The 25110-nt window shown below is 38.9% G+C and overlaps 2 protein-coding genes across 5 annotated transcripts in view; one reads left to right on the plus strand and one right to left on the minus strand.

The window, feature by feature from the left end:
- Positions 1–1475: 1475 nt before the first annotated feature.
- LOC127608634 (uncharacterized) lies at positions 1476–8914 on the minus strand. The gene is made up of 8 exons (XM_052077829.1): positions 8818–8914; positions 8264–8292; positions 7993–8060; positions 5018–5317; positions 4623–4898; positions 3799–3918; positions 2575–2599; positions 1476–2170 (listed from the first exon to the last, which is right to left on the minus strand). The coding sequence occupies exons 1-8, from the start codon at positions 8818–8820 to the stop codon at positions 2149–2151; spliced, it is 843 nt and encodes a 280-aa protein (XP_051933789.1). The 5' UTR covers positions 8821–8914; the 3' UTR covers positions 1476–2148.
- A 563-nt stretch (positions 8915–9477) lies between these two features.
- The window catches only part of LOC127608582 (cytoplasmic dynein 2 heavy chain 1), a 60617-nt gene continuing 44984 nt past the window's right edge, over positions 9478–25110 (plus strand). For 2 of the 4 annotated variants that reach the window (XM_052077733.1, XM_052077734.1), the window contains exons 1-34: positions 9478–9760; positions 10391–10576; positions 11015–11330; positions 12134–12252; positions 12496–12640; positions 12779–12924; positions 13069–13155; positions 13289–13423; positions 13814–13927; positions 14015–14126; positions 14281–14405; positions 15062–15237; positions 15440–15635; positions 15732–15827; positions 15993–16187; positions 16280–16378; positions 16484–16623; positions 16704–16932; positions 17262–17389; positions 18001–18116; positions 18267–18394; positions 19027–19176; positions 19273–19478; positions 19592–19747; positions 19847–19961; positions 20654–20824; positions 21609–21767; positions 23125–23193; positions 23305–23459; positions 23754–23886; positions 23975–24092; positions 24208–24320; positions 24448–24561; positions 24681–24831. In XM_052077733.1, the coding sequence (XP_051933693.1) occupies positions 9758–9760; positions 10391–10576; positions 11015–11330; positions 12134–12252; positions 12496–12640; positions 12779–12924; positions 13069–13155; positions 13289–13423; positions 13814–13927; positions 14015–14126; positions 14281–14405; positions 15062–15237; positions 15440–15635; positions 15732–15827; positions 15993–16187; positions 16280–16378; positions 16484–16623; positions 16704–16932; positions 17262–17389; positions 18001–18116; positions 18267–18394; positions 19027–19176; positions 19273–19478; positions 19592–19747; positions 19847–19961; positions 20654–20824; positions 21609–21767; positions 23125–23193; positions 23305–23459; positions 23754–23886; positions 23975–24092; positions 24208–24320; positions 24448–24561; positions 24681–24831 (4801 nt within the window). In that variant the 5' untranslated portion in view covers positions 9478–9757. The remainder of the gene's footprint in view (positions 9761–10390; positions 10577–11014; positions 11331–12133; positions 12253–12495; positions 12641–12778; positions 12925–13068; positions 13156–13288; positions 13424–13813; positions 13928–14014; positions 14127–14280; positions 14406–15061; positions 15238–15439; positions 15636–15731; positions 15828–15992; positions 16188–16279; positions 16379–16483; positions 16624–16703; positions 16933–17261; positions 17390–18000; positions 18117–18266; positions 18395–19026; positions 19177–19272; positions 19479–19591; positions 19748–19846; positions 19962–20653; positions 20825–21608; positions 21768–23124; positions 23194–23304; positions 23460–23753; positions 23887–23974; positions 24093–24207; positions 24321–24447; positions 24562–24680; positions 24832–25110) is intronic. The other 2 variants (XM_052077735.1, XM_052077736.1) reach the window with 1 other exon arrangement.

Consider the following 25110-nt stretch of genomic DNA (forward strand, 5'->3'; position numbering starts at 1 on the left):
AGCCATACAAAACTTACAATCACAACTGTAATATCCTGTTGTTTCGGATTATGCTCAGAATGCCAGCAGACTAATCCTCATCATGCTGACTCAATCCACTTAAATTGCTTTCAATCATTGCCTTCTGCACTGGTTCCCCGCACAAAAGAAATATATTCCGGATATAAATTCTCTGGTACGGGCCCCTTCAAAATAGCGTGGCAGAGGTCACAAACTGCTTGGTGAGAAATGCATTTACGGAAGATGAAGTACAGAGGCTGCTGTGTCACTGGAGGACAGAAAACTGCTTATTATATTCCTCAAAATTACTAAGAAGCTTAAACGAAATACCTGTACTGTCTTCTAAAGAGCATTATTCAAGAAGCGAACAGTGCTGACCGTTATTGTGAATGTCTGAGTGTCTGAAGTGGACTCGTTATTAGATTTACTCCCTCAAGTGAAGCGAGTTTGCCTCTTGAATGTATTCAATAGTTTTTGAATAGTGAGTGATACATTTAGATGTTCTCGTGTCCAAAATAGTAGCTCCATTTCATGTTGAGCCGAAACACCTCATATCCTCTTCAACAGACTGCTGTTAATGTTTTAACCCGGCCTGACATGCTGTGTGTTTCTCTAACAGCCACCGCAGAGGAAAGTCCAACTGGTTTGTTCGGGTTAGACAACAGAGGCATGAGGGGAGGAAGACAGAGAAATTTGGGGTGGCGGGAAGTACGATGCTGAATTATAAGAGGAAGCCAAGAAAGGTGAGAGGGTAGAGGAGAAGAAGAGGAAGATGTTTGTGGTGTTACGGGGAGATTGATGGAGGAGGACCAGATCATTCGAGGGAGGCAGCACCAAAAATGAAGTAAAAGTAGAAACAGTAGTGGAAGTGAAGAGAGAAGGAAAATTAGTCCGTGTCAGAGGGGAAAGAGATGGAAGAGGAGAACAGATGTGGAGAAAAGACAAAGGACGGGTGGGTTGGGACCTCGGGGTTACATTCCTGAAGCGCAACCAACCTGGTGCTGCTCCTCTCCACAACGTAAACACAGAATGGAAAGGAGGACTAACAATCTGTCACAGTATTAAGGAAAGATAAATGCGTCAGAGTGGGAGGAGATTCTGGAAAAAGATTTGATAAACTAAGATATGAGTAAGTATTTGACAGTTGACATTATGACAGCACGAATTAAATGTTGACTACATCATCCAGTCCTAACCTTTTATGACCATTTTCATCCCATTCCATCATGCCTGCCTCTGCCAGGTACTGCAAATTGATATTTAAAATAAACTTTGCTTGTTTGAAGCTATTGCGTTTGCTGGTTTGCTCATACTTGGCTGAGCATGTGCTGTAGTTGTGTTCCAACAACGTTTACTTGATCAATTAATGGTGCCATTGCTACATCTGTTGGCCAGAGAAGATGATGCAGCTCTTTTTCAATGACTTTAGTCGCAAAACAAAGCTCCGCTGAAATAAAAAAAAAGCTCCAAATCGATTTAATTGGAAGAGTATAGTCACTGAACAAATGTTTATTATTGTACTTGTAATTTGCAGTAGAGTAGAACATCAATGCATCATAAGATGAATTTGATAATATTTTGATTTGCTTAAAATCAAACAACAGTTTCATTACATAAATGAAAGAGGCGACATATTAAATATATGTCGCCGTATTAAACCGCATTTACTAATGCATTACTTTACTTCTTGCATGCAATTTGGAGACAGTATTTTCATATCTGAAATAGAACCATGTAGAAGTACAAAATAAAATACATGTGAAAAAAGTCACATACAGTATCATCATAGAATCCCACTCAATAGAGTTTCTTATAAAACAGGCCTTGCTGTCATCATTTAAATAAAAAAAAAAACGCTGTCCTCGACCTCCTACCACAAACAAGTTCGGGTTGAAAGTATTGCACCAGGTTGGATTACTCACAGAACCAAGACAGAATGCGGCAGACAACTAAAACTTAAAAATCATTTTTACAAAAAAAAAATTATATATATATCTGAATTGTGAATATCCACAATTCTAAAAGAAAGCAAGGAAGCTCCTGTCTGAATAGTTTGAAAATCATAATTATACTGTACTCTCTTGAGTTTTTGAGGGTAGTGGATTATCCTTCAGAGGTTCACAACTGCAGGGTCTTTTCTCTTTGGCCTTAATTGAGGGCCTTTATTTCTCTGGAGGGAAATATAAGGGAAAACAAGGAAAGACTCAGAGGTGACGGTAACTATGCATATGAATATGCAATGTACTAAACATTATAATTTAAAATTTTACTTTTAATTCCGATGAGATTGAAAATGTTAACTCTTTACAATTTACCGTTTTTCAAACGAGTCAAATAATGACGGCCAAAAAACAAAACAAATTATAATTGTATTTTGGTGCAATGCAGCATAAACAAAGATACTGTACAAGAAAATATGATATAAGCACAACCCAATATTTTGGAACATGCTCTTGGGTTTAAATGTAGAATGACTATCAAACTGAATAGCCTTTTCAATAAAATATGTATCTGTTCAACATGCTGATCATTTCTTTTTTTTATGGACAGTGAATAGTCAAAATATAAACTTACCTTGGATCTACAGCTAAATTAGTTACTGCTAGTAATAGATACCAAACTATCCTGGAAGCCACACATAGATAACATAAAAAGAAAAGTATCCAAAACTATCGGGATACTCCACAAAACGAAGGATGTGTTGAATAAGAGCTCTTTGTATACATTATATTACTCATTATTACTACCATATCTGACCTACTGTGTAGAAATATGGGGAAAAGCCTGTAAAACGAACACACTCCCTGTTTTAAAACTACAAAAAAAAGCAATCAGAATAATCAACAGGTCGAAATATATAGAACCCACAAATCCAATATTCATCAAATTAAACACAATGAAATTCTACGACCTGGTTGACTACAAAATTACTCAATTAATGTATAAAGCACATAACAACCTCCTTTGTCAAAATATCCAGCAGCTTTTTGAAATTAGAGAGAGCTGGTATCATCTAAGGGGCACTAATCAATACAAAAAATCCAGAACAAGAACAAACATTAAGCAAAGGTGTGTATCAGTAATTGGTGTCAATCTATGGAATAAGCTTGAAACGGATCTGAAAATGAGTAAATCGTTGGAGGAGTTCAAAAACAAATTCAAAAGATTAGTGCAAAATAACTACATGAATCTGAATTAAAATAGATACATTTGATATACTTATAAAATATAGTAATATAACTGTTTGTTCTTGTTTTGGATTTTGATCAACTTAACAGTTGTATTCAAGGAATGCTAATTACAATGAATATCAGAAAATTGAAATACAAAAGAAGAAAGAATAACAATATATATACAAACCAGAAGGTGTAGAAATAGAATAGCATAGTATACACAAGGGTAAAAATATTTAATGATATGTAGTTTTTCATTTCTTTGTTTTGAAAAATGAACAATCAGTTACATAATAAGGGGTAGGACTAGATAAGTTATTTACTTCCTCCTACTCCTTTGAGCATATAACTGTGATGTGTTTTTTTTTTTTTTTTCTCTTAACTATTTCTAATTTTCCTTTTATAATTTTGTTTGACCTTTGTCAACCTGTTATTGCGTGTACTATATATGCTCAATAAAATAAAAACAAACAAACAAACAAACTGCTGCACCTGCAAAAAGAAAAAGACCCAATTCAAATTCAAATTATATCCCAGTACAAAGTAGGCCTGTCTTCAGAGTCCAGTCAGGAAATATGTCTAAACAGCCATTATGTATTGTGATACATGTATGTATTATTAACACTTTGCTTACCTTTCTGCTGTTTTATGTATTTCCATACCAGCACCAATGGAATTGTTGCGATGAACAACATTACTGAACAGATTGCTGTTTTTACAATAGGAATGTGATACTTTGGAATGCCTGTGGGTGAGAACAAATAATACTTTTTTTTTTCAATATATGGGGCTTCATAATTCACAGGACACTGTTAGCAAAAACATTCACGGGCAAACTACTGAGGAACCAAGAATGCAATGCTGATTTCAGTAATGTAACAAAAGTCGAAAAAAGAATGTTTTAAAACACAACACTGTCTATCTCGTGCAGCCCCAAAGTCATTGACATTTTAAAAAATGTTTTTGAAACACCTTAACCAAACGTTTTGCCATTTTTTTGCTACTCCATACTTCATTTGTACATACGGTATACTGTACATGAATCTAAATATTAGATGCATCTTTCACTATGATTCAGTACGGTTCTACACCCCTGCAAACTACAACCACACTAATTACCACAAAGTGTAATGAATGTTTCTCTGATGGTGTCAATCAAAATTGAACAAGCAGAAAAAAATTGAACATTGGTATAAGATGTATATGATGTCATAATGGAAAAATGAAGCTTCAAATTTGCTTCATGAGGCAGTTGTATTTTTTGATTCCGCTAGATGACATTGTTTGATGTTTCTCATGTAAATACGTGCTTTGGCTCAATAAAGGTTAGAAAATCAAGAGGGTCTATTACCAAGAGCGCATTTCTCACTTCTCAAACGTCAACTCAGACTTTGGGGCAACAAACTCTCATGACTTTGTATTTTTGAATCTGTTGAATGTACTACTCACAGACAGACAACGACTCAGATGTGACACCATCCACGGAACAACTAATGAATGTTTCTTCTCCATCAGAGCAGTTGAAGGACATGGTACTGGAAATGTTGTACAACAATGTTTTTGGATCGCTCTCTTCGCTCACGTTCAGAACCTTCAATGTCAGGCCACTGCTGTTCCCGACATTCCACATCAACTTGGTGTGCGGATAGCCTCCATGTGAGGCACACGTCAACAGGCAGCGATGTGCAGAACAAAACGTTGTGACTGCAGGTTTGCTGTAGTGGGCTGCCAGAGTGCAAAAAAAAGGGTAGCCTTGTTAGAAATTTTTATTTGTCAATGAGTTAAACACACACACACGAACACACACACACAAATTAAGATATATGAACATGTATGTAATGTACCTGTGACACTGAGGTGTATGCCTGTGACAGAAACATTTGGCCTTTCATTATACTGGATGTAACACTGATAGTCTCCACTATGCGAAGCATTCAGTTTGATCATTTGGACGGTTGCAGTGTTGTTTTCCACTCTGGTGTTTTCCCATTTCTCTGGTATCTTTTTCAATTTATGGAAGCCATTTACAAATTCTCCGCCCCTTTGGAAGTAGAAGAATTCGATCGTCTTTTGCTGGTCCACAGGACAGCGAATGGTGACATTCTTACCAACTTCACCTACGAGTTGAATTTGAGCAACACTTTCTGCAAGAGAAACAAAATTAACCGTTACCTCGAGCTAAACTAGTTTAGTAACTATTGAGCAAGTTTTCACAAAGTAGCTCCATTAAACTGTGGATATAAGGCCAATTCAGAAAAAGGAAGTCACTTTTTACACTTTGGATCGCAGTGGAACATCAGTGTTCATACAAAATCCCAAATTAAAGGGATTTGAGCCCTTTAAAAAAAAAAAACATCTATTTTATATTCTGGACTGGTCGCCTGTCAAGTTTTTTTTTCTTTTCAGAGGACATGTGCTGTAGATACAGAAAACTTTTAAAACTCACATTCAGACATCATTGAATGGGAATTTAATCCATTTTGCCTCCGTGGAAGTGAGCCGCTCATGTCAGGGGCCATCAACATGGTGCCCGTGGGTGCCAGGCAGCCCTTAAGGACCACATAAGTAGCCCTTGGGCTTGTTCTACAAATAATAAATATATAGCTAACCAGTGAAGTGATCATTTGTACAGATTTACATAAATTAAGTGTTGCAGTATGATATTTATCTGTTTCCTACAACTGATGATAATTCTTATGAGAAACTATCAACATAATTAGTGTCGTCATAAATAATAGGTTGTCAATCATTAATCATATGTCAAGGAAGTTTTGGCAAATTTGTTATTTCAGAAGTGTCCCGGCATAGAAAACTGGCCTTCACACTTCAGCAACTGTCATTGGTCTAGTAATCTTTCATAAAACCTAATCAAAGCAAATGGACACTCAAATACAGCACTCAAAGTTTCACTTCTCTCTCTCTGCTGTATGATTCACAAAGGGCCTCCCCCCCGTCCAAAAAAAAAAAAAAAAACGGATTTGGGCCCATTTTCTTTCGTCAAGATACAGACAGAAATAAGGCACTCTGTGGTTTTCCTTATCTCTTCTTTCTACCCACAATCTTGCTGCTGTAGACTGTAAATTTCCCCAGTGTGGGACGAAAAAAGGATATCTTATCTTATTTCTTTTTCCCAAATTGGGTGGATGTCTGAGCTCTGCAAAGTGCTAATGTGGTTTCTCCATTGTGTCCCACTGGGGAAACAAAGGAGTAACATTGAATCCGTAGTCATGGTAATAGTCGAGATTTATTGTGTACCAAACACAGGCCCATGTCTTTTTCGTTTTGAACAATTTGTTTCCCTCCTAGGTTGCAAAACAACTTAAAAGTGATTAAAACAGTCTGAGAAGGCCTAGTGGGATCAGAATGGGGTCATCTACAGTACAAACAAGCATCCACCCGTTTCCTGCACTGCCCATCTTCATGAGGGTTCACTGGTGAGCTCGAGCCTACCCCAGCTAGTTTGGAACGAGAAGCATTGCGCACTGGTTGTGACCCAGTCGCAGGGCACATACGAATGAAAACACATCCAATGACGATTTACACTAAGTGCTTCAATGCAAGTAAACATTTCATTTAAAAATTTTCATTTTTATGTACAAATATATTTTACGTTTTATTTCAAATCCAAATAAACCATTCGTCATGGCTTTTTGTTTTTCACGTTGGAAAATATGTGGATTTGAAGGTTATGGGTTTGTGTGATCTTTCAAACTTCTTCTTCTGACAATTTGTTCTTTTCCATGTCAGTAGTCAGCTTCCTATTGACGTGGTTTCACTTCTCTCTTCCTCTTCAGAGATAATGATGCTCCCCTTAATTTGGTCTTTCTCTGTCTCTAATCTGATATGTTGTGCCATGATTAGAATGTGAAACTCTGCCTTCTACTCCTAATGCAAAAGTTCAAATTCGGGAATTACCGCTACTTTCCCAAACCACTGCATCCTAACGTTTACAAAGAAAACATGATCACATTATCCAATTCAGCCATGGTCAGAATCGCTTTATTTTCATGAGGATAGCGGCATGATCACATTATATTTATTAAAATAAATATTATTCTGTTCTTGCACGTCCATATCACAGTATGGGATTTGTGGTTTGAATCTCAGCTGCAGTGGGAGGAATTCACACGTAAGATTACTTGAATGAGTTTCCTCCTCTCACATTTCAAATACCGGTACATGCATTTTAGCTTCATTTTTTAAATCTAAATTGTCCATATGTTTGAATTCTTGTTTGTCTATATGCACCCTGTGACTGACTTGAGTGTCCAAGTCAATTGGGATAATGACTGGATAGCCTAAAAATGATGCATTGATTATTTTGGAGTAATCTTTAAATTATTTGTGAGAAAGTTACTTTGAAAAATATGTGATATTATTCACATTACATTTCCCTTTCCATTTAGTTCTCTAAATAGCAATTTATTTACAAATAAGGAAGACAGTATGGCGCTTACTAAATTGACTGTTGAAGTATTTCGCAATACTGTTTGGAAACTCGACCTTTCCATTCCAATCCAGAGGAGGATCGGACATATTGTTCATGTTATGTTGAAAATGTTGAAAATGCATATTTTGTTTTATTATCCGCTGTATTATTATTTGAGGAGACAATTATTTTGTAAATTGTTGGATGTGGCTGTGTATTTGTTACAATGTCAGAGGAAGAAAGACTGGTTCAAGTATAAGCTTTTTTCTCATTGCGTGATAACTACAGGATGGCGCTTTAACTTAGAGGGTTCTCTTTCCTCAAACACTCAATAACTGGATAAAATTGCTCTAAAACTCTCTTTTGTTGTTAACAGAAGTAAGCACTCACCTTTGGGGGCCAAGGGCCAACTTACAGTGAAAATTAAAGTCAACAGTCTCCGTAGAACACTTGTTTTTCTAAGAAGAGAGAATGAAAGCCCACTGAATATTTGTCTTCACACGAGTTATCAAGAAGAAACAAGAGCATGTGTATATTATCATCTACTGAGAAACTTCCACAGCATGCTAAGATATGCACCTTTTTCAAATTGCAAATATACCAAAATATTGAATATTGATGACTCACATACAAACAGGACAGTTGTGGAAGTAATACTTACATAAACTGTGGCGCAACCCAAATCGAGATCTGTTCAAAAGAGCATATTTAACTTGTATAACTGATTTCGACAGTCATTTGAGACTGAACAATCCCAGTTACTCCAGCAGACATATGAAAGTTTTTATTATTATCCATTCATCCAAATATTTTCTTCCAATCATTTACGCTTATCCTCATGAAGGTCACGGGGCGTGCTGGAGCTGATCCCAGCTGTCTTCGGGCAGTAGGCAGGGGCACCCTGAACTGGTTGCGAGCCAATCGCAGGGCACACATTGACGAACAACTATGCACGCTCACACTAACACCTAGGGACAATTTAGAGTGTTCAATCAGCCTGCCATGTTTTTGGAATGTGGGAGGAAACTGGAGTACCCGGAGAAAACCCAGGCAGGCACGGGACGAACATGCAAACTCCACACAGGCAACATTATTTTCCCACATTGCAATGGTAAAGGAGACTGGTTTACAAATATAATAATTATTACATAATACAAATAAACTAAAGAAACAAAATGACATAAGGCAACGCAAAGAAGAAATAGAATACCTTACCATGTTGGCGTCTTCCTCGCAACTGTAACTGAATGTAAATGCATGCGAGTATGTGGAGTGTGTGGAACTCGCAGAGTGACGTGCCAACTTCCTCTTTGTTCGGTGAAAGTTGACTCATTCAATCACACTCTAAAAACACACTCAATCACAAAGAACAAAAGTCACTTATAATTTGAACATTACTGAGCTCCTATGTTTGTCCTGCATGTTATTCCAAAACCGCAAAGAAATATTGGACTAGTACTCACCTTGAGCAGTATAAGACCCAGTTTAAGGACAACTCTGCTATCTAGTGTCGATTCTGATATTATAATTTAAAACTACAGTCAACGGCTGCAAATTTGCTGTTCGACACTAGCGGATTTGTATATTCACGGATTTTTTTCTCTTTTTTTCTCCCCAATTTTTAAAATAATTTGTCTAGATTTTCCATCACATTACCCTAGTCTTTTGTGAAGACTGTAACTACTTTTCAGCATCTTATGAAAAATTGTTCTTGTTCTTACACAGAAACGCCTTCATTGTGTACCGTCGTTATGCATGTCGCGACATTGGCAAAGTCTTCACAAAAAGACCTGAGAATTTGCCAAATTGCCACAAAGTTACGTAGTTTTACGTAAAATGCGTAAGATTTCAGGGCAGCATGGTCACGTGACTACAGATTTCGGTGTTTCGTAGCAACCACGCAAGTGTTATCTTGGAGAAGCACGGGAGCGAACTGCAACAGTTTGCGCTGCTTCACGTCACGGATTCAGATTTATTTGTGGAGGAAGAGAAGTAGTATGTGGCTTAGGGCTATTGAAGTGTTGTTTGTCTCCATGAACCAACGCCATCGCTAATCTGCTGACGAGAGGAGGATCCTTTTACTGAGGCAGTGTGCTAACCACAGCTAGCTTCTTAAGTCACGACAGGGCTGGACTAAAACACCGTTAACATTCTAATGGTAATGTAATAAATCAATTAATATTACGTCTACTTGTATGCATGTTCGTTAAATGCAGTAAAGTTTATTCTTACCATACGTGTATATACTGTGTAAGTTATTCGCCCTTTTACGTTTTCTCCCACACTACGATTGTTAAATTTAACGATGCAATTTTATGAATGTTGGTGTGAACGATCAAATCATCAATTGCTACGAACGAACACGGACAACCAATGTTATGTTAATGTAACAATGTCCTCAGCCAGCCTCCTCTACGCTCGTGACGGCCAAATCCGCCAATGTCGAACGCGGTCGCAACCAGGTTGCACTCCACCTTTAGTCCAAAGTTAGCTGGAATCGGCTCCAGCTCCTCTGTGACCTTAATGAGGACATGCACTTACATGATGGATGAAGGATAGAATATTACTGTTTAACATTACGTGCTGTTTCAAGCCACTTTGAATTGCAACTACATTAATACATAGTATTGAAAATACTGATGATTATTTTTTGCAAAGGCAGCTTTGTATTCCACTTTATTCGAATGTGTATGACATCCGATGTTTTAATCCAAACCATTAACGTAAATTTTCAAATTGTGTGTTGTGTATTTCAACATCTACCTCCTTCTGTACGTGTTTCATATAGGAGATGACCCAGCAACCAATCGATGGGCGTAAAAAGTTTATCCTTACCACTACGGGAAACTTCTATGAACTAAAGCCGCCATCCCTTCTGAATGACAGTCCAGAACTCAACAACTTCTTGGATGATGGGAACCAATTTGTCTTGTCCATCACCAGACATGAAAGTGATCTTCACCTGTCAAATAAGGTAGCGCAAACTTCAATTATCAAAACGATTTTTTTAGTGCATCAAAGGATCTTATACAGGTGAGTCATCCCTTATCCCACGGCATATCCTACTTGGCCAATGGTGAGTCCGGCTTTTGATACCATGACAACGGGATCGAGCTTGAGCTTTCCCACAACATCTGTGTTTGGTGGCTCTGGATCTTTAGCCACTCTAGTTGATCATGCATCGGTAGAAACTTGGTATCAGGGAGGTTGTTATATAAATGAGTCCCACTGCTTTTGGGGCATAGATGGCTTACTCACAGACATTTTCAGAAATTATCAGAGGAGTAAATATTTAATTGCTTGTTTAATTTTACACTTTATGTTCAGGAAGGCACTTTAAATACAGAAGGATTTGTCTACAGGCAGCTGCAAGCACATTTCTCCTTTAAATTAATTTGTCTTCCTTCATCAGATCGAAGCATTGGAAGCCGGCCAAGAGAAAGTGTTGGTGTTCTTCAAGCTCTACCCCACAGTGATCACAGTGGAGAACCTCCACCAGAGCATCCTCGTATCATCCATGCTGGACTCCCCTATTAACACTCTATACCAGGCTGTGAGACGAGTCTTTGCACCTGTGCTGCTGAAAGATGAACACTGGCGTTCGGTGTTTGATCCCAAGCTTGCGAGTTTACTCAGTGAGTTGGAGCTGGGTCTGGGCTCAGTGGTCCGCCAGTCAGGAGCACAACTGTCTGACTTGAAAAGAGGACACTCGGAAGAAGATGTTTTGGGTATGTGCACACAGACCATTACCTGTAGGGAACTGTGCCCACTTGTGCAACTGCGTCATCTCGGTTATTATTTTTCAATTCCCCTCTCAAAAAGAAAAGAAAAATCCCAGATATAAATTGTGTTGTACAGGCTATCGGTAGCATTAATTTTTTTAAATGACACATCTTGGTATCATTTTTTTTTTATATGAAAAAATGGCATTTGAAGAATGGTGTGTAGACTTTTCATATCCACTGCATGTGTCTGTAAAAAAAGAATAGGTACCTCTTTATTGGTCAGTGGATAGCAACGTAAAGTTGAGTCAAAAATGACGCCAGACGCCTCACACTTTATCACAGTAGTTATAGATGTGAAAAGAATTTAATAAATTATAACGAAAGAAAAGTACAACAATTGTCTGAATAATCAAAGAAACTTTGAAAAGGTTGCCAGGATAACTTTTCGTATCGTTTTATCTGAACCCAATTTTTGAGTTCATCCAGTTGTTAATTTGCTTTAGGCAGTGACACAACACATTAATTGAACTGCTGTCATTTTTGGAGGCATTGATTATAGCTGTCAACATTGGTGTTTTATAGCAATTTCACCCAAAGGTCACGTTTACCGACAAAAAAGGGTAGATTTATAGCAAAAAAAACAAACAAACAAACAAACCAAACATGATATATCAAATCTAGCACAGCATTAGCGACATTGTTAGATGTTATGGTACTTATAGAAAATTAACATCTTTCAAAATGGCCATCCGCGCAACTTTCTCCAATAATTCATGTGACGTTTTATTTGCATCTAACTGATGCAGGTATTCTTACACCCAATGATGAGTTCCTGTACTGGGCGGACGTGTCGGAGTCTGCAAAGAAGACCAATGTGAAAGAAAGGGCTGCATATTTCACCGAACAATTTAACCTTATAGAGAAGGTATACAACACTATATACTGTATATGTAAAAAAACTACTTAAAGTTCAGTTTATCACCAATTGTTGTACAAAATACAAGCATTTTCTGACAAGGATAACAATGATTATATTGTTAGCAATTCACTTGGATTTTGTGGGTGAAATAAAAGATGAATAATGAAGATGTTCGCTTTTAAATGTGATTCTTTTAATCAAAGCAAGACAAAATCATGCAAACTACCCTTGTGTATGTGTCTCCATCAGGAGTATTGTGGTCTTGATGGCCTGTCTTTGTCCGATGTTCTGGATCTAGTGGAGCAGAGTAGAGACACACTCGATGGTGTCTGGCGGCAGCTTGATTACGAACCTTACCCAGAAACACGCATGGTCCGACTGATGGACGTTATTGGTGAGAATTACCCTCAACAAGACATGTACTAAGTAATTTCTACTCAATGATTTATTTTCTTGTTTAAAGGAACATGTTTGAAGGAATTTTTTTTTTTTTTAAAGAAACATCATGTCTTATTTCTTTTAAACCTTCAAGGTGGAGCCCTCGGACGATACGTCCAGAAGAAGCTCAGTGATCTAAAGATTTTTGAGCAGCCATTCGTGTCTGTGAGGGAGAGCTGGAAAACGGGGCTCGCTATCTGTGAGCAGTGGGTTGCAGCTTGTGAACATCTAACTGGACAGGTGCGAGAATGTTTGAAATAGTGAATACAACTACGAATAAAATGGTTTAAAAAAGACATTGGATTGACTGACAAATATTTTCAAAACAACTGACCATTTTCAATGTCTGCTTTTTTTTTAATCCTTTTAAAATTTTACTGCCAGGTCTGGAAGAGACATGCTCCTCATCCCTGGAAGGGAAACAAACACTGCCCGCAAATGCTACATTGCCTTGGCAAACGATTGGATGAGGTATACCGCATCAATTCAATCTATCAATCCACCTACCTACTTCAAGAGTAACGCGTATTGTTTGAATGTTTCTCGCATTGTTATTTAGAGCCTCTCTCGATGAGTTTAGTATGGAATGCACTTTCTCCATCAGGTGGTGTCTTTGCGGATTTTCCATGAAAAGCTGCTGCGTTTGCTACCGGCAGGAAAGCAGCAGGCTCTGACTTCAGATTGTGTGTTTGAACCCTTCTCTGGTCTTAATCCTCTCCAGTACAACCCCTATACTGAGGTTAGTTGATTGGAGTGGTTGTGTGCATGTGAACCTACTTAAACACCGACAATGTGCCTGGTTTTTTTTTTTTGTCCTTTTCTTTATGTAAACCTCTGTGTCCCAATAGAAGAGATTTAGCAAAAGTGCCACCTGTACAAAGATGTGACCTAAATATTAGCAGCTCTTGTCTAAAACTACACCCACAATAATAAAGATGCATTTAAAGTAATACATATATGACAATGTTGATCAAACCATTTTCTTGATTCTTGCTTCATCTCTTGTCTTGCATCCCATCAGATCATGCACATTTGTCAGATGTGTCCAAAAGGACTTCTAGCTGTACATCAGTGAAGGTTGAGCAATTTGTCTCTCTGATTCAACAATTTTTTTGTCTGTTTTTTGTAGCCCCTTTGGAGGGCAGCAGTGGCCCAGTTTGAGCGCATCATGGCTCCTTCAGAGCGCGAGGTGGCTGTCAGACTAAAGAGCTACATAGCTGATGTACAAGACAACCCACAACAGGTTGTGTAACAGCTCCGAATAAAATGTACACCCTACTCTTGGTTAACTTTAATGTATGCTCACTACAAGTACATGCTATCTCTGTAGCTGTTGCAGGTGTTTCAAAAACACAAGGAGTTAATCAGGCGGCCGACCATCAGAAAAGAGCTGCAGTCTGAGAGAGACACTCTATTAGCAAGACTTCTTGACTACAACAAGGGTGAATTTGTCTTTCTTTCTGTCACTGTTTATTCACAAAGATATCTTACCATTTTGAACCGCTCTTTTTTCAAAACTAGGATGAAGAAATAACATGTTAGATCCTATAATGAAAAACATTAATTTTGTTACTTGTCTCTTCACCCTTTTAATAGGGTTGAAGACAGACTTTGAGAGTCGCTGCCATGGAACTCCAGGAGAGAAGGCTGGCCCACTCATGGGGAGAAACCTCTCTGATGTGGTCAATAGAATTATCTGGGTCCAACACATCATACACAAGGTAGCCTTATAAATGAATACACATGTTCAGTGGTCAGCGACGACAAATTTTGCACATTTTATTCTGCTTTAGCCATGATCTTAAAATTGTACATAATTATGAAACTTCTGCATCTCTGAACATAAGGAACATACAAACTTAAAATAATGAAGAGTAAATCATCAAAAATACACAAAGACCGCTGGGGAATATCTTCTTCCTTAAAAATCAGCCAATAGGTTAATCACATACACGTGGGTGTCCACTGCACATTATGTGTATTATTTTATTGCGGGTGTTGCAGTGTTTACATCTTTCTTTTTTTTAAATCATTGAGTTTGCCATAAATCTGTGGTCTAAAAAGATATACACAATGAAAAGCAAAACTAAAGTTAAGGAAATACACACTTGACCAACAAATTGTGCAACAATGAATCTCCTGAATGGAATGCAATTCAACGTAATTCTTAGATCTATTTTAAGGTCGTCCAATGTTGAAATGCAGCTGTGACAAATGTCACTAAAACTAGATAAGATAAGATATCCTTTATTCGTCCCACACTGGGGAAATTTGAGCGTTAGTGGTGGACTTTTTGCCCAGTGCTGCATACATTTTGATTAATATATTAAAACACGTGGTAGATTGCTGCTTGCTTGTGCTTTCCACCCTACATTAGGTGGAGGACTGTGTCCGCATCGCCGAGGCTCTGCTGTCAGATCTGTCAGGGTTCAAAGGGTTTGTGCATTTCTGTGATGACTCGCTGGAGGTTTTGAGAGCTTATGAACAGGAACTGTTTGAAGACTGGTCCAGAGATTTATTGTCTAGTCTGGCTGATTCCAAGTCAGGACTCAGGTGAGACACAGTCAACTTTTTGTAAAATAACGCATAAAACGTACAAAAAAAAGCACAGATTTATAACAAAATTCTGCACGCAGGGCGCCAGACTAACATTTTTTTACGAGGAGCATAGTAGCCCCAAACTTAAACCATTTAGTGGCAGTCCGTAGCCTTGAACGCACTGAACATATATTCCACATAATCTTTGTTACTTTAGTCTCCAGGCAAGTGATAGAGTGATGGAACTGGATCATGCAGATGGCAGGCTGAAGATCCATTACTCTGACAGATTGGTCAGTCTGCTCAGGGAGGTCAGACAGCTCGCTGCTCTGGGCTTTGCTATTCCCGCCAAGATCCAACTGGCCGCCAATACTGCAGACAAGTTCCATCGGCAGGCCATTGTCCTCAAACAGGTGACTTTCGAGTTTTCCTTCCGTGATCTTATTTTTTCTTCTTCTTTTCATTTCGATTGGGCTTACCTTATAACACAGCTTTGTTATGTTGCATAGGTGGCAAACTTCTACAACACCATTGACCAGCAAATGATCCCTTCTCAGAGACCAATGATGCTTACGCTTGCTTTGGCTTTTGAGCAAGTTATCAAGGTAATCACAGTGTGATGGCAATGACACAAATGCTACTGTCCTTATTACGAGCAAGTTGATTATTTTGATGCTCGAATCACTGCATAATTGTTTCTCGAACTGTGTCATGGTTATGGTGATTATTACGTGATAACATCTCATGTAACATCTCTCTTCTCTTTACAGAATCCTCGGTCTCAGTCAAAAGAATCCGGCAGTAAACTCCACATCACTTGGAACAATCCCAAAGAGCTGGAAGTTTACATCTCTAAATTGCAGTCTGCCACTGAGAAACTCTCCACTGAGAACAGAAAGCTGCGCAAATGGCACACGGATTTCACAGACAAGGTTGGACCGTACCGTTATGCTTGTATCACCTGGGTAATAATTTGACCCATTCTTGTTGTGTATTGAATATATTTGTGGACAATATCATAATTGGCTTTATGTTCATTTTTGTGTGTGTTGCCAAGGTGGTGACATTGATGAATATTGACTTACTTAGACATCAACAGCGGTGGAAAGAAGGCCTCCAGGAGCTACGCACTGGTTTTGCCACTCTGGAGGCCCAGGTAATGATTGTTTTGTGTGTGTGTGTCCGTTATTGTGAAATCGATGTATCGTTGCGCTAGATGGAGGCTGAAGTATTTAGTGAAAATTTGTATTTTGATATTCAGGGCTTTAGGTCTGACGACATGCAGGCATGGCGGCAGCACTGGAATCATCAGCTATACAAGGCACTTGAACACCAGTATCAGACCGGATTGGAAGCTCTGAACAAGAACCTACCCGAAATACATATTGACCTTACTTTCAAGTGAATGTCACGTCTTTGTCATCCACTATCCCTCGTTTCAATTTCACAAAATACATTTTCAGTGTCCTTTTTCTGAACAGGCAGGGCCGGTTGCAGTTCCAACCGCCATTTGAGGAGATACGAGCACGCTATTACAGGGAGATGAAGAGGTTCATCTCAATCCCGAACCAATTCAAAGGAGTTAGTGCACCGGGTGATCCGGTTATCTTTGGTGCTATGATTGAGAGGAATGCTTTTGGGTTCCTCACCATCTTCAACAAGGCAGAGGACCTCTTTAGCCGACTGCAGGCTATTCTACACAAGTATAAGGTGCTTGAACAACGTAATTTACAACATATCACTTCAATTTAAATAATTTAAACTTTCCCAAGTGACAAATGCAGGCTGTTGGATGTTTTTTGTCAGCAGTTATTCATCATTTTTTTTGAAAGGGAAAGCCCGACCCTTCTTTGTTTCCTTTTTTTATGTAGTCATCATTATTCTATTTTCAATATCATTTCTCCTTTCTGACACGATTGCATTTAAAATACTGTTGACTTGACTTGACTTGACTTAAAATGAGGAATCATGCATAGCTCACAATTTTTTGATCATGTGTCTGTGTGCGTGTATTTGTTTTGTTTTGTTTGTTTCCTTAGGAGTGGGTGGTACTAGGTCAGGTAGATTTGGAGAAGTTAGTGGAGAAACATCTGACCTCTGTACAAGATTGGGAAAGAAATTTCAAGGCTCTGAAAGCCAGAGGAAAAGAATCAGAACGCCTGCCCAGGTACATATAACACAAAACAACAAGTATGTTCTTCAACTCGCTGGATACTTAACGAACTGATAAAAGCCAATGTTTCGCAGTAGTGGGAGGCGCTGCATATCCTGGATTGGTTGCCAGCAAATCACAGGGCACACATACTGTATATACACATGTCGACAAACCACCATTCACATTTACATTCACACTGATGGTCAATTGGAATTTTCCGGCAAAGTAACGTTTTGATTCGAAGGGATTAGGGGAAAAAACTGTAATACCTACCTAAAAAGGAAACTCACAAAAGCATAAGTAGGATATGTGAACTCCACACATTTGGGCCTGAGCTGAGATACACGGGGGCTCTTGACTGTGATGGAGGTGTCCTAACTTGTCCACCATGCTATATGCACTGAAAAAATACCACCTAAGTGGTCTTCCTGGGGTTTTTATCTGTTTTTATTTGTTAAGAACAACTAAAAATGGGTGTGGGGAATTGGGCATTTAAACAATGGATATACTATAGGCAGAACGAACAAGTGCCCTAACAAACAACCACGTAAAACTCTCACTTTTAGCACTATTTGAACTAATGTCTTTCCCTAATGCAAATGCATGTCCTTTCTTATTATCAGCCAGGAGAAAGTTGACTGTGTCACAGTGAACTGCGAGCCACTGAAAGCAGCCATCGATCGGCTGATCCAGAGGCTCTTTGACTTGCTGCTTCTGTCTCTTCGGAAGTCGATACAAGGTAGAGGGCGCAATAAATAAATACATCAATAAATAAATCGAACCAAAAGACATTTTAAATCTCTCCCTTCACCATTTTTTGTCTACTGTTATAGGCTAATTCCATGTATGATTCTTGTTGTTTGGTTGCATCCATTTTGCTCGATTTCAGGTCACACACAGGCCATAAACAGTTTTGTGTCAGAGTCAATGGAGACTTTGTCTACACGACCAGAAAATATTGAAGCGATTAGTACTGCCAGCAGCAAATATACCCAGATAGTGGCCAACAAACCTGAGGTAAGAGACAAATAATCCATACTGTGGAATTCCGAACACACACACACACAAAAAAAAGTTGCATTTTGCTACTGTATTTTCAAATAGTTGAATGCAAAAGGTTGAACGCGATCCATTTCAGCATGCTTTTTGCCCCTACACTGTTCATTTTGAATTGTCATATGATTGCAAAAATAAGTGAACTGTTTTGCAAAAACATATAAAAACAACGTAACCAATTAACTCTGACCATTAACTCTGAACAAGCGTCACGGATACAAACTCGTGACATGTTGATGAACCTGCAGAGGATACTATTACTGCTTGTGCCTGGCGGGTAAACACAGCTCAGTTTGCAATTGAAATTCTCTTCTTTTTTTAATGTTGACTTACTGTTAACCAAGCAATATTCTTTTTAGCAATTTGGCCAAAAAGCTGTGATCCATTTCCGTTTCTGTAATCATCATTAACAATTTCCTCATTGCAATTTTCAATACACTTCTGCAATTGTATCACAAAAAAATGATGAAAGAAGCAAAACACATAGCATAAATCCATTTCCTTGTAGTTGGAGTTAAGAGACCCCACTCATGGGAGGGGTGTAGGTATTGGTAAGTCGTGCAGCTCACTGCCAACTGTATGGGTCTGACTAGATCCTGCCTCAGTTCAAGTCAGCAGAGGAGAAGAACCGTTTGCTGCGAGCAGTATCGGGGGCGGGGCTTGACTCCCTCTCCTCCCTGAGGGCCAAATGGGACAAACTGGAGCTTGTCATGGAGAGCCATCAGCTTATGATCAAAGATCAGGTATACCAGTGGAGCATCAGGGTTTGAGTTTTCTGATGGGACACGTCTTCTGCCGGTGGTTGACTCGTTGTGATATCATGCTCTTCTCCTTCCTAGGTGGAAGTGATGCGAAGTCACACCACAGATCGTATCAATGCCTACAGGGCAGATCTGGAGAGGTTCAAGGCCCGCTGGGACCAGCTGAAACCCAAAGAAGAGCCGCTTGAATCTGGTGATCATGAAACCCTACTTGCCAGTCTTCAAACCATCAGAGATAAGCAGCAAGAGTTCCAGGAGTTAGAATTAATGCGCAATAAGCTAATGTAAGTAGTTTATTGTATAGTTTATAGTCAGAATTTTAGAGGTGTCGAGAGGATGTATGGTTTCTGATCTTACCACCCTCTTTTTCTCTTTACGCTACTTCTCCTGTCCTTAGTGAGGACTGTGTGTATTTCGACCTGGAGGTTTCAACTTTCCCTCTTGCTGAAGAGACAAAACAAGACATGGAGGAGTACAGTCAGATGTGGGGTCTGTATGAGGAGTGGCACCAAGGCTTTACGGAAAAGGCTCAGGAGGACTGGATCTCCTTCAGGTAAAGTAACAAACACAGATCAAAAACATACCACTGTTATTTTTTTAATTCTTACTTTAAATGTTTTGTTTGCTTCAACATTTTTTTCCCATTTGACAGGAGTAAGATCTATCAGTTTGAGGAGTTTCTATTCACATGGCAGGACAAACTTCGGAAGCTGGAACAGCCTACAGCCATTTCTGTTAAACTGCAAGAAGAAGTGGACAAATATAAGGTACACAATCCAGTTAAAAACATTTATTTTCCGTGTCAGTTAATATGCATGAATTGACATTGTTCTGTGTTCCTTACGCTCGGCAACTAACCTAAACATTGCTTAGCTCATGTAAAAAATATATTGCTCATGCATTTTTTAAAATGATACATTATTCACCAATGAAAAGTGGAGGCATCACGGTGGTCGACTGGTTAGTACGTCAGTCTAACAGTGCAGAGGTGCAGGGTTCGATTCCAGTTCCGGCCTTCCTGTGTGGAGTTTGCATGTTCTCCTCTGTGTGGTACTCCAGTTTCCTCCCACATTCCAGAAACGTGCGTGACAAGTTAATGGAACACTCTAAATTGTCCTTAGGTGTTAGTGAGTGCGAATGGTTGTCCATCTATGTGTGCCCTGTGATTGGCTGGCAACCAGTTCATGGTGTCTCCCCCCTACTCCCCTAAGATGGAAAGGCTCCAGCACACCTGCGACCCCTGTGAGGAGAAGCACATTTAGAAAAGGAATCGATGGATAAAGCCATCAGTGGGGCTGTTTTTAAGAGGCAGCTATTGTGAAAGCGCTATATAAATAAAACTGTATTGTATTGTGTTGTATTGTAAATATTAGGGGATTGAGTTCATGCCCCGCTTAGTTGTTGTGATTGTGTTCGATTTGAACGTTTAAATGAATAACTTTTCAATCTGTGTGTTCAGAATATTGTTCCAGTACTGAAGTATGTGCGTGGGGAACACCTGTCTCAAGACCATTGGTTGGACATGTTCCGTTTACTTGGTCTTCCACGGGGGATGACTTTAGAAAAACTCACCTTTAATGACCTCCTGGGAGTGGCAGATAACATTATTACAAAGGCCATGGAGCTTAAGGTATAGTACAGCGGATATAAAAACACTGTTCAAATTCAAGGTATTCGGGACATAAAAAAATGAGACAGAGATAAATCATTTCAAATCTTTACCACTAATCAGGGCTATAATGTAATACAGCTCAATTAAAAGAAATTTTCAAGAGGGGAAGTAAAGATGAACTGAGATGATGTGGCTGCGCACCCTCTTAAAACTGGCAATATCCCATTGTCCGGAATTAACGTTATTATTAATGTGATTGACATTAAACTGATGTTCCATGGGAGTCAGCACACACGTGCCACCATTTAAGGTGTCTCTGATGAACCCCAAATACATTTCAGCTATTCTAGTAGGTTTTTAACATCATTGGTTGCTTTCCCGCACAAGCTTGAAGGTTTTAACGTAACTATTACTACTGTTTGGAACTGTTCATTATTCCCTCAACCTTGACTAAGGCCCCGATTTCAGTTTAAGAAAAAATAGCCCCAAAGCTTGATGCTACCACCACCACCATGCTTTGTTGTAGAAATGGTGCTGTTTTGGTGAAAAGCCCTGTTGTGTTTAAACATTCCTTTTGGAGTCATGAATCAAAACCTCAACTTTGATTTCTGTTGCCATGGTTTTGATTAATTTCTCTTTGATGTTCTGAGTCTTAAAACTGTTACTAATGCGAGGAGAGAAATGTTCAGATTGCATTAAAAATTCATATGCATATAATCCAGTTGCATTAACAGTTTTCAAGCTCAAATCACCCTCAGGTTTATACCTGTCTGAGTGTACTGTCTGTTTCATGTGTGCGTAGGACCTCAACAGCCGCGCCCAGGCAGAGGTGACAATCAGAGAAGGACTGAGAGAGTTGGATTTGTGGGGAGCAGCAGCTACCTTTAACCTCACAGAGTACACTGGTAGCAGGGGCTGCACTCTAAACATCATCAAAGACTGGAAAGATATAGTCAGCCAGGTAGAAGCATATACACATTGAAGCAAATGCGCTTCTTTTGTTGTTGTTGTTGTTTTTTTTCCCATGGACATTAATAGTGGTTGAGAAACTTTTCTATATATAATTTAAGCGGTTTCAGTTGGGTGAAGGTTACAAGTATGGATTTATATTGTGGCATGGTACACTCTTCAATTAGAACCGAAGAAAGTGGATATATTAAATATAAATATTTTAAATGAGTTTTACTCACTGTATGTATTGCCGAGGCACAAATTAAATAATTGAAGACCTTTCCTAATTCAGCCAGTTAAGTATCGCAGTACCTCAAACAATTTAGTATCGCAGTACCTTTGTAACCTTTTATTTCCACCACAACAAAAACCGCATCAGTAAAGTCACAATTACAGTAAAATTGCTGTATGAGTGAAAACCACTTATAGGCCATCAATGTAAAACAACCAAATGGAAGATAAGCGCGGGTGGCAATTAAATGTCACATATTTTTAAGCCACTGTGCCAAATAGATCATTGCACGTCGTTTAGCCATAATTACAAGTCTGAAAAAGTCTGTGAATGTTTGCGGTGTGACTTTTTGAATGCAATGCATTGTAAAATGCTATTTGTCTAGAATATTGTATAGGCGCCGTGGCCATGTTGAAGCACCCTTGAAGTTATTTCAGATAAAATTCTTTAGGATATCTTGGCAGTTATAAGTTTGAGTTATAAATTATGCTACTCACTGTTTTTACTCACATCCTTTCAGATAATGCGTACTGTTGCACTTCAGTTTAAATTTGCTCTACCCCTATTTGAGAAATCATTTTGTGAGACTGCGGTCATCGAGATATGTGCACCATTTCCAGATATCATTTATGGTCCAATACATTTTGGAGTGTTAAATGCATTGAGTAGCGACTAACTGCCTAAAAGCAGACACATAAATCCTCAGCTTCAGTTTTGTTTGGACTGGCAAACTTTTTTACCTCCCGATTTATAGTTTTTACGCTCTCTCTGTCCCCTTACAAAGCATGGTAAATTCCATTTTCTCATATGCTCTAGCCACTATGGGCACAAAACCTTCTTTTCTGTACTGCGGTCTTCACCACTTTTACTCTCTACTATTTGGGATCCTCATAAATGAGGCCCCACACATGAACATAAATCCCTTGTAACTTGTAATACGGTGTCTGCCTCTGATTACTGTTGGTTTATAATTAGGTTGCATATTTTTGTAAAACTTATTTGTTCATTGAAGTGACATTTTGTCTTGATGAATTATAATTAATCTAAAGACGTAGCTGTCAGTCACATCAAGGGACATTATTCAATGAAATCTTTTGATGTGTTGGCCTTATTGCCACTTTTCGTGTCCATCCAGGTGGGAGATAACCGCTGTTTACTGCAGTCTCTGAAAGACTCACCCTACTACCGCAACTTCCAGGACAAGGTCAGATGAATGTGTTGGATTAGGGTCCTTTGAATAAATGGAAATAAATAAATTTAAAAAAATTAAATAACTACTTGTACTGTATGTAAGTTAACTCCCATTTACATTCAGGTCAGCTTGTGGGAGGTACGTCTGTCAGACTTGGATGAATACCTACTAAGTCTAAATGCCATCCAGAGAAGATGGGTTTATTTGGAGCCTATCTTTGGACGGGGAGCATTACCGCGAGAAGAGGCCCGCTTCAAACGAGTTGATGAAGACTTCAGGTAAGTGGAGTGGGAGCTATGATTCTACGCTTCAAAATTTCTGGAAACACATTGGAGAAGGCCCTAGTGAGTTCCATCAAAGATGCTTGGATGGCCTTTGTGTTGAAGAAATTGGCAAAGATCCTTGACCTCAAACCCATCAAACACATTTGGGATGTGTAACTGTATACATATATTTTTTTTCATTTTAATACTCTGCAGGTGTGATGGCCAGGTCTCTCAATATTTTTGTCCCTACTATGACAGGATGTGTCCTGTAAACATTAATTAACAGCAAAATCCCATGTGCCGCAGGTCTATCATGTCTGACATCCAGAGGGACAACAGAGTAATTTCTCTGAGCTCAAGGGCTGGCATCAGAAACTCCCTGGTGACCATAATGGACCAGCTCCAGCGCTGCCAAAAATCACTCAATGAATTCCTGGAGGTACATACACACCAAAACACACACACAACATATGGCGTCTTTCCCTTCATGTATAGCTGATTCATATGTCAGCGTGTGTCTGTTTTAGGAGAAGCGCTCAGCCTTCCCAAGGTTTTATTTTATAGGAGATGATGATCTTTTAGAGATTCTTGGTCAGGCCACCAACCCAACGGTTATCCAGTCACACCTCAAGAAACTGTTTGCAGGTCACAAATCTGTTGCTTTTTGATAATTGTTGTTTTCTGGCTGTAGTGGACACCATTAAAACATGAAGCTTTGTGGCTTGAACAAGGGACCATAATCAATGTCCTACCCACTCAGGCATCCATAGTGTTGTGTTTGATGAGCAGTGCCAGAATATCGTGGCCATGTGTTCCTTGGATGGAGAGGTGGTACCTCTTAGGAATACTGTCCACATCACCAGCCTTGTGGAGGTATACATAACATGTGAAGTGTGATAGATATATAGACGTTTTTTTTTTAATTGTTTAGTATTTTTCATTTCCGTGTAGACATAGTCTTTTTACCAGGGTTTCTACTTTATATATGTGTGCTTCATAGGTGTGGTTGAATGAACTTTCGAAGGAAATGAAAGGGACTTTGAAGAAAATGCTGCATGAATGTGTCACTGCAGGGAAAAAAGGGGATGTTGACCCCTCACGTTATCCGTCACAAGTACGTATGCATCCTTTTCATGTTTCTGTGTCCTTCATATTTTTTCCAACATCTTTTTAGGCAACACCCCCTTTGATTAAAAAGACCTGAAACGTCAACATTGTAATTTTGGGGTGCAGATTTTGTGTCTTGCAGAGCAAATCCAGTTTACTGAAGATGTAGAGGCAGCACTCAAGGAACACAATCTAGAGCAGCTAGAGTTGGAACTCAGTGCCAAGCTAGAACACTACACCACAGTTGATTCCAGCTCCGATGAACAGACAAATACAGGTAGGCCTACTGTAGTTCACAACTTAACTTTATTTATAGAGTACTTAAAAAAACACCCACAGATGCTTACAAAGTGCTGTACATAAAGTAAAAATCAGTCACATGAAAACAAAAAATAAAATAATAAATTACTAATGTGTGTGTGCGTGCGCGTGTGCGTGTGTGGCATGTAGGGGAAATTATGGGATGCATCCCAATGTCTGTCGTCTGAATGAGTTAGATGAAGTTACATTCAAGAATGCATCTTGTGTGGTTTCTTTACACCTTAGATTCTTGCCT

Source organism: Hippocampus zosterae, chromosome 10, assembly GCF_025434085.1.
Source record: "Hippocampus zosterae strain Florida chromosome 10, ASM2543408v3, whole genome shotgun sequence".
NCBI classification, from domain to species: Eukaryota; Metazoa; Chordata; class Actinopteri; order Syngnathiformes; family Syngnathidae; genus Hippocampus; species Hippocampus zosterae.

Bases quoted from the DNA above. Each gene is read 5' to 3' on its own strand.
- LOC127608634 (XM_052077829.1), bottom strand. The intron at 5,318-7,992 runs GTGAGTGCTTAC...TTTCTCTTGCAG, and splicing joins TTGGCCCTTGGCCCCCAAAG to AAAGTGTTGCTCAAATTCAA. The intron at 3,919-4,622 runs GTGAGTAGTACA...TCTCACCCACAG, and splicing joins ATCTGAGTCGTTGTCTGTCT to GCATTCCAAAGTATCACATT.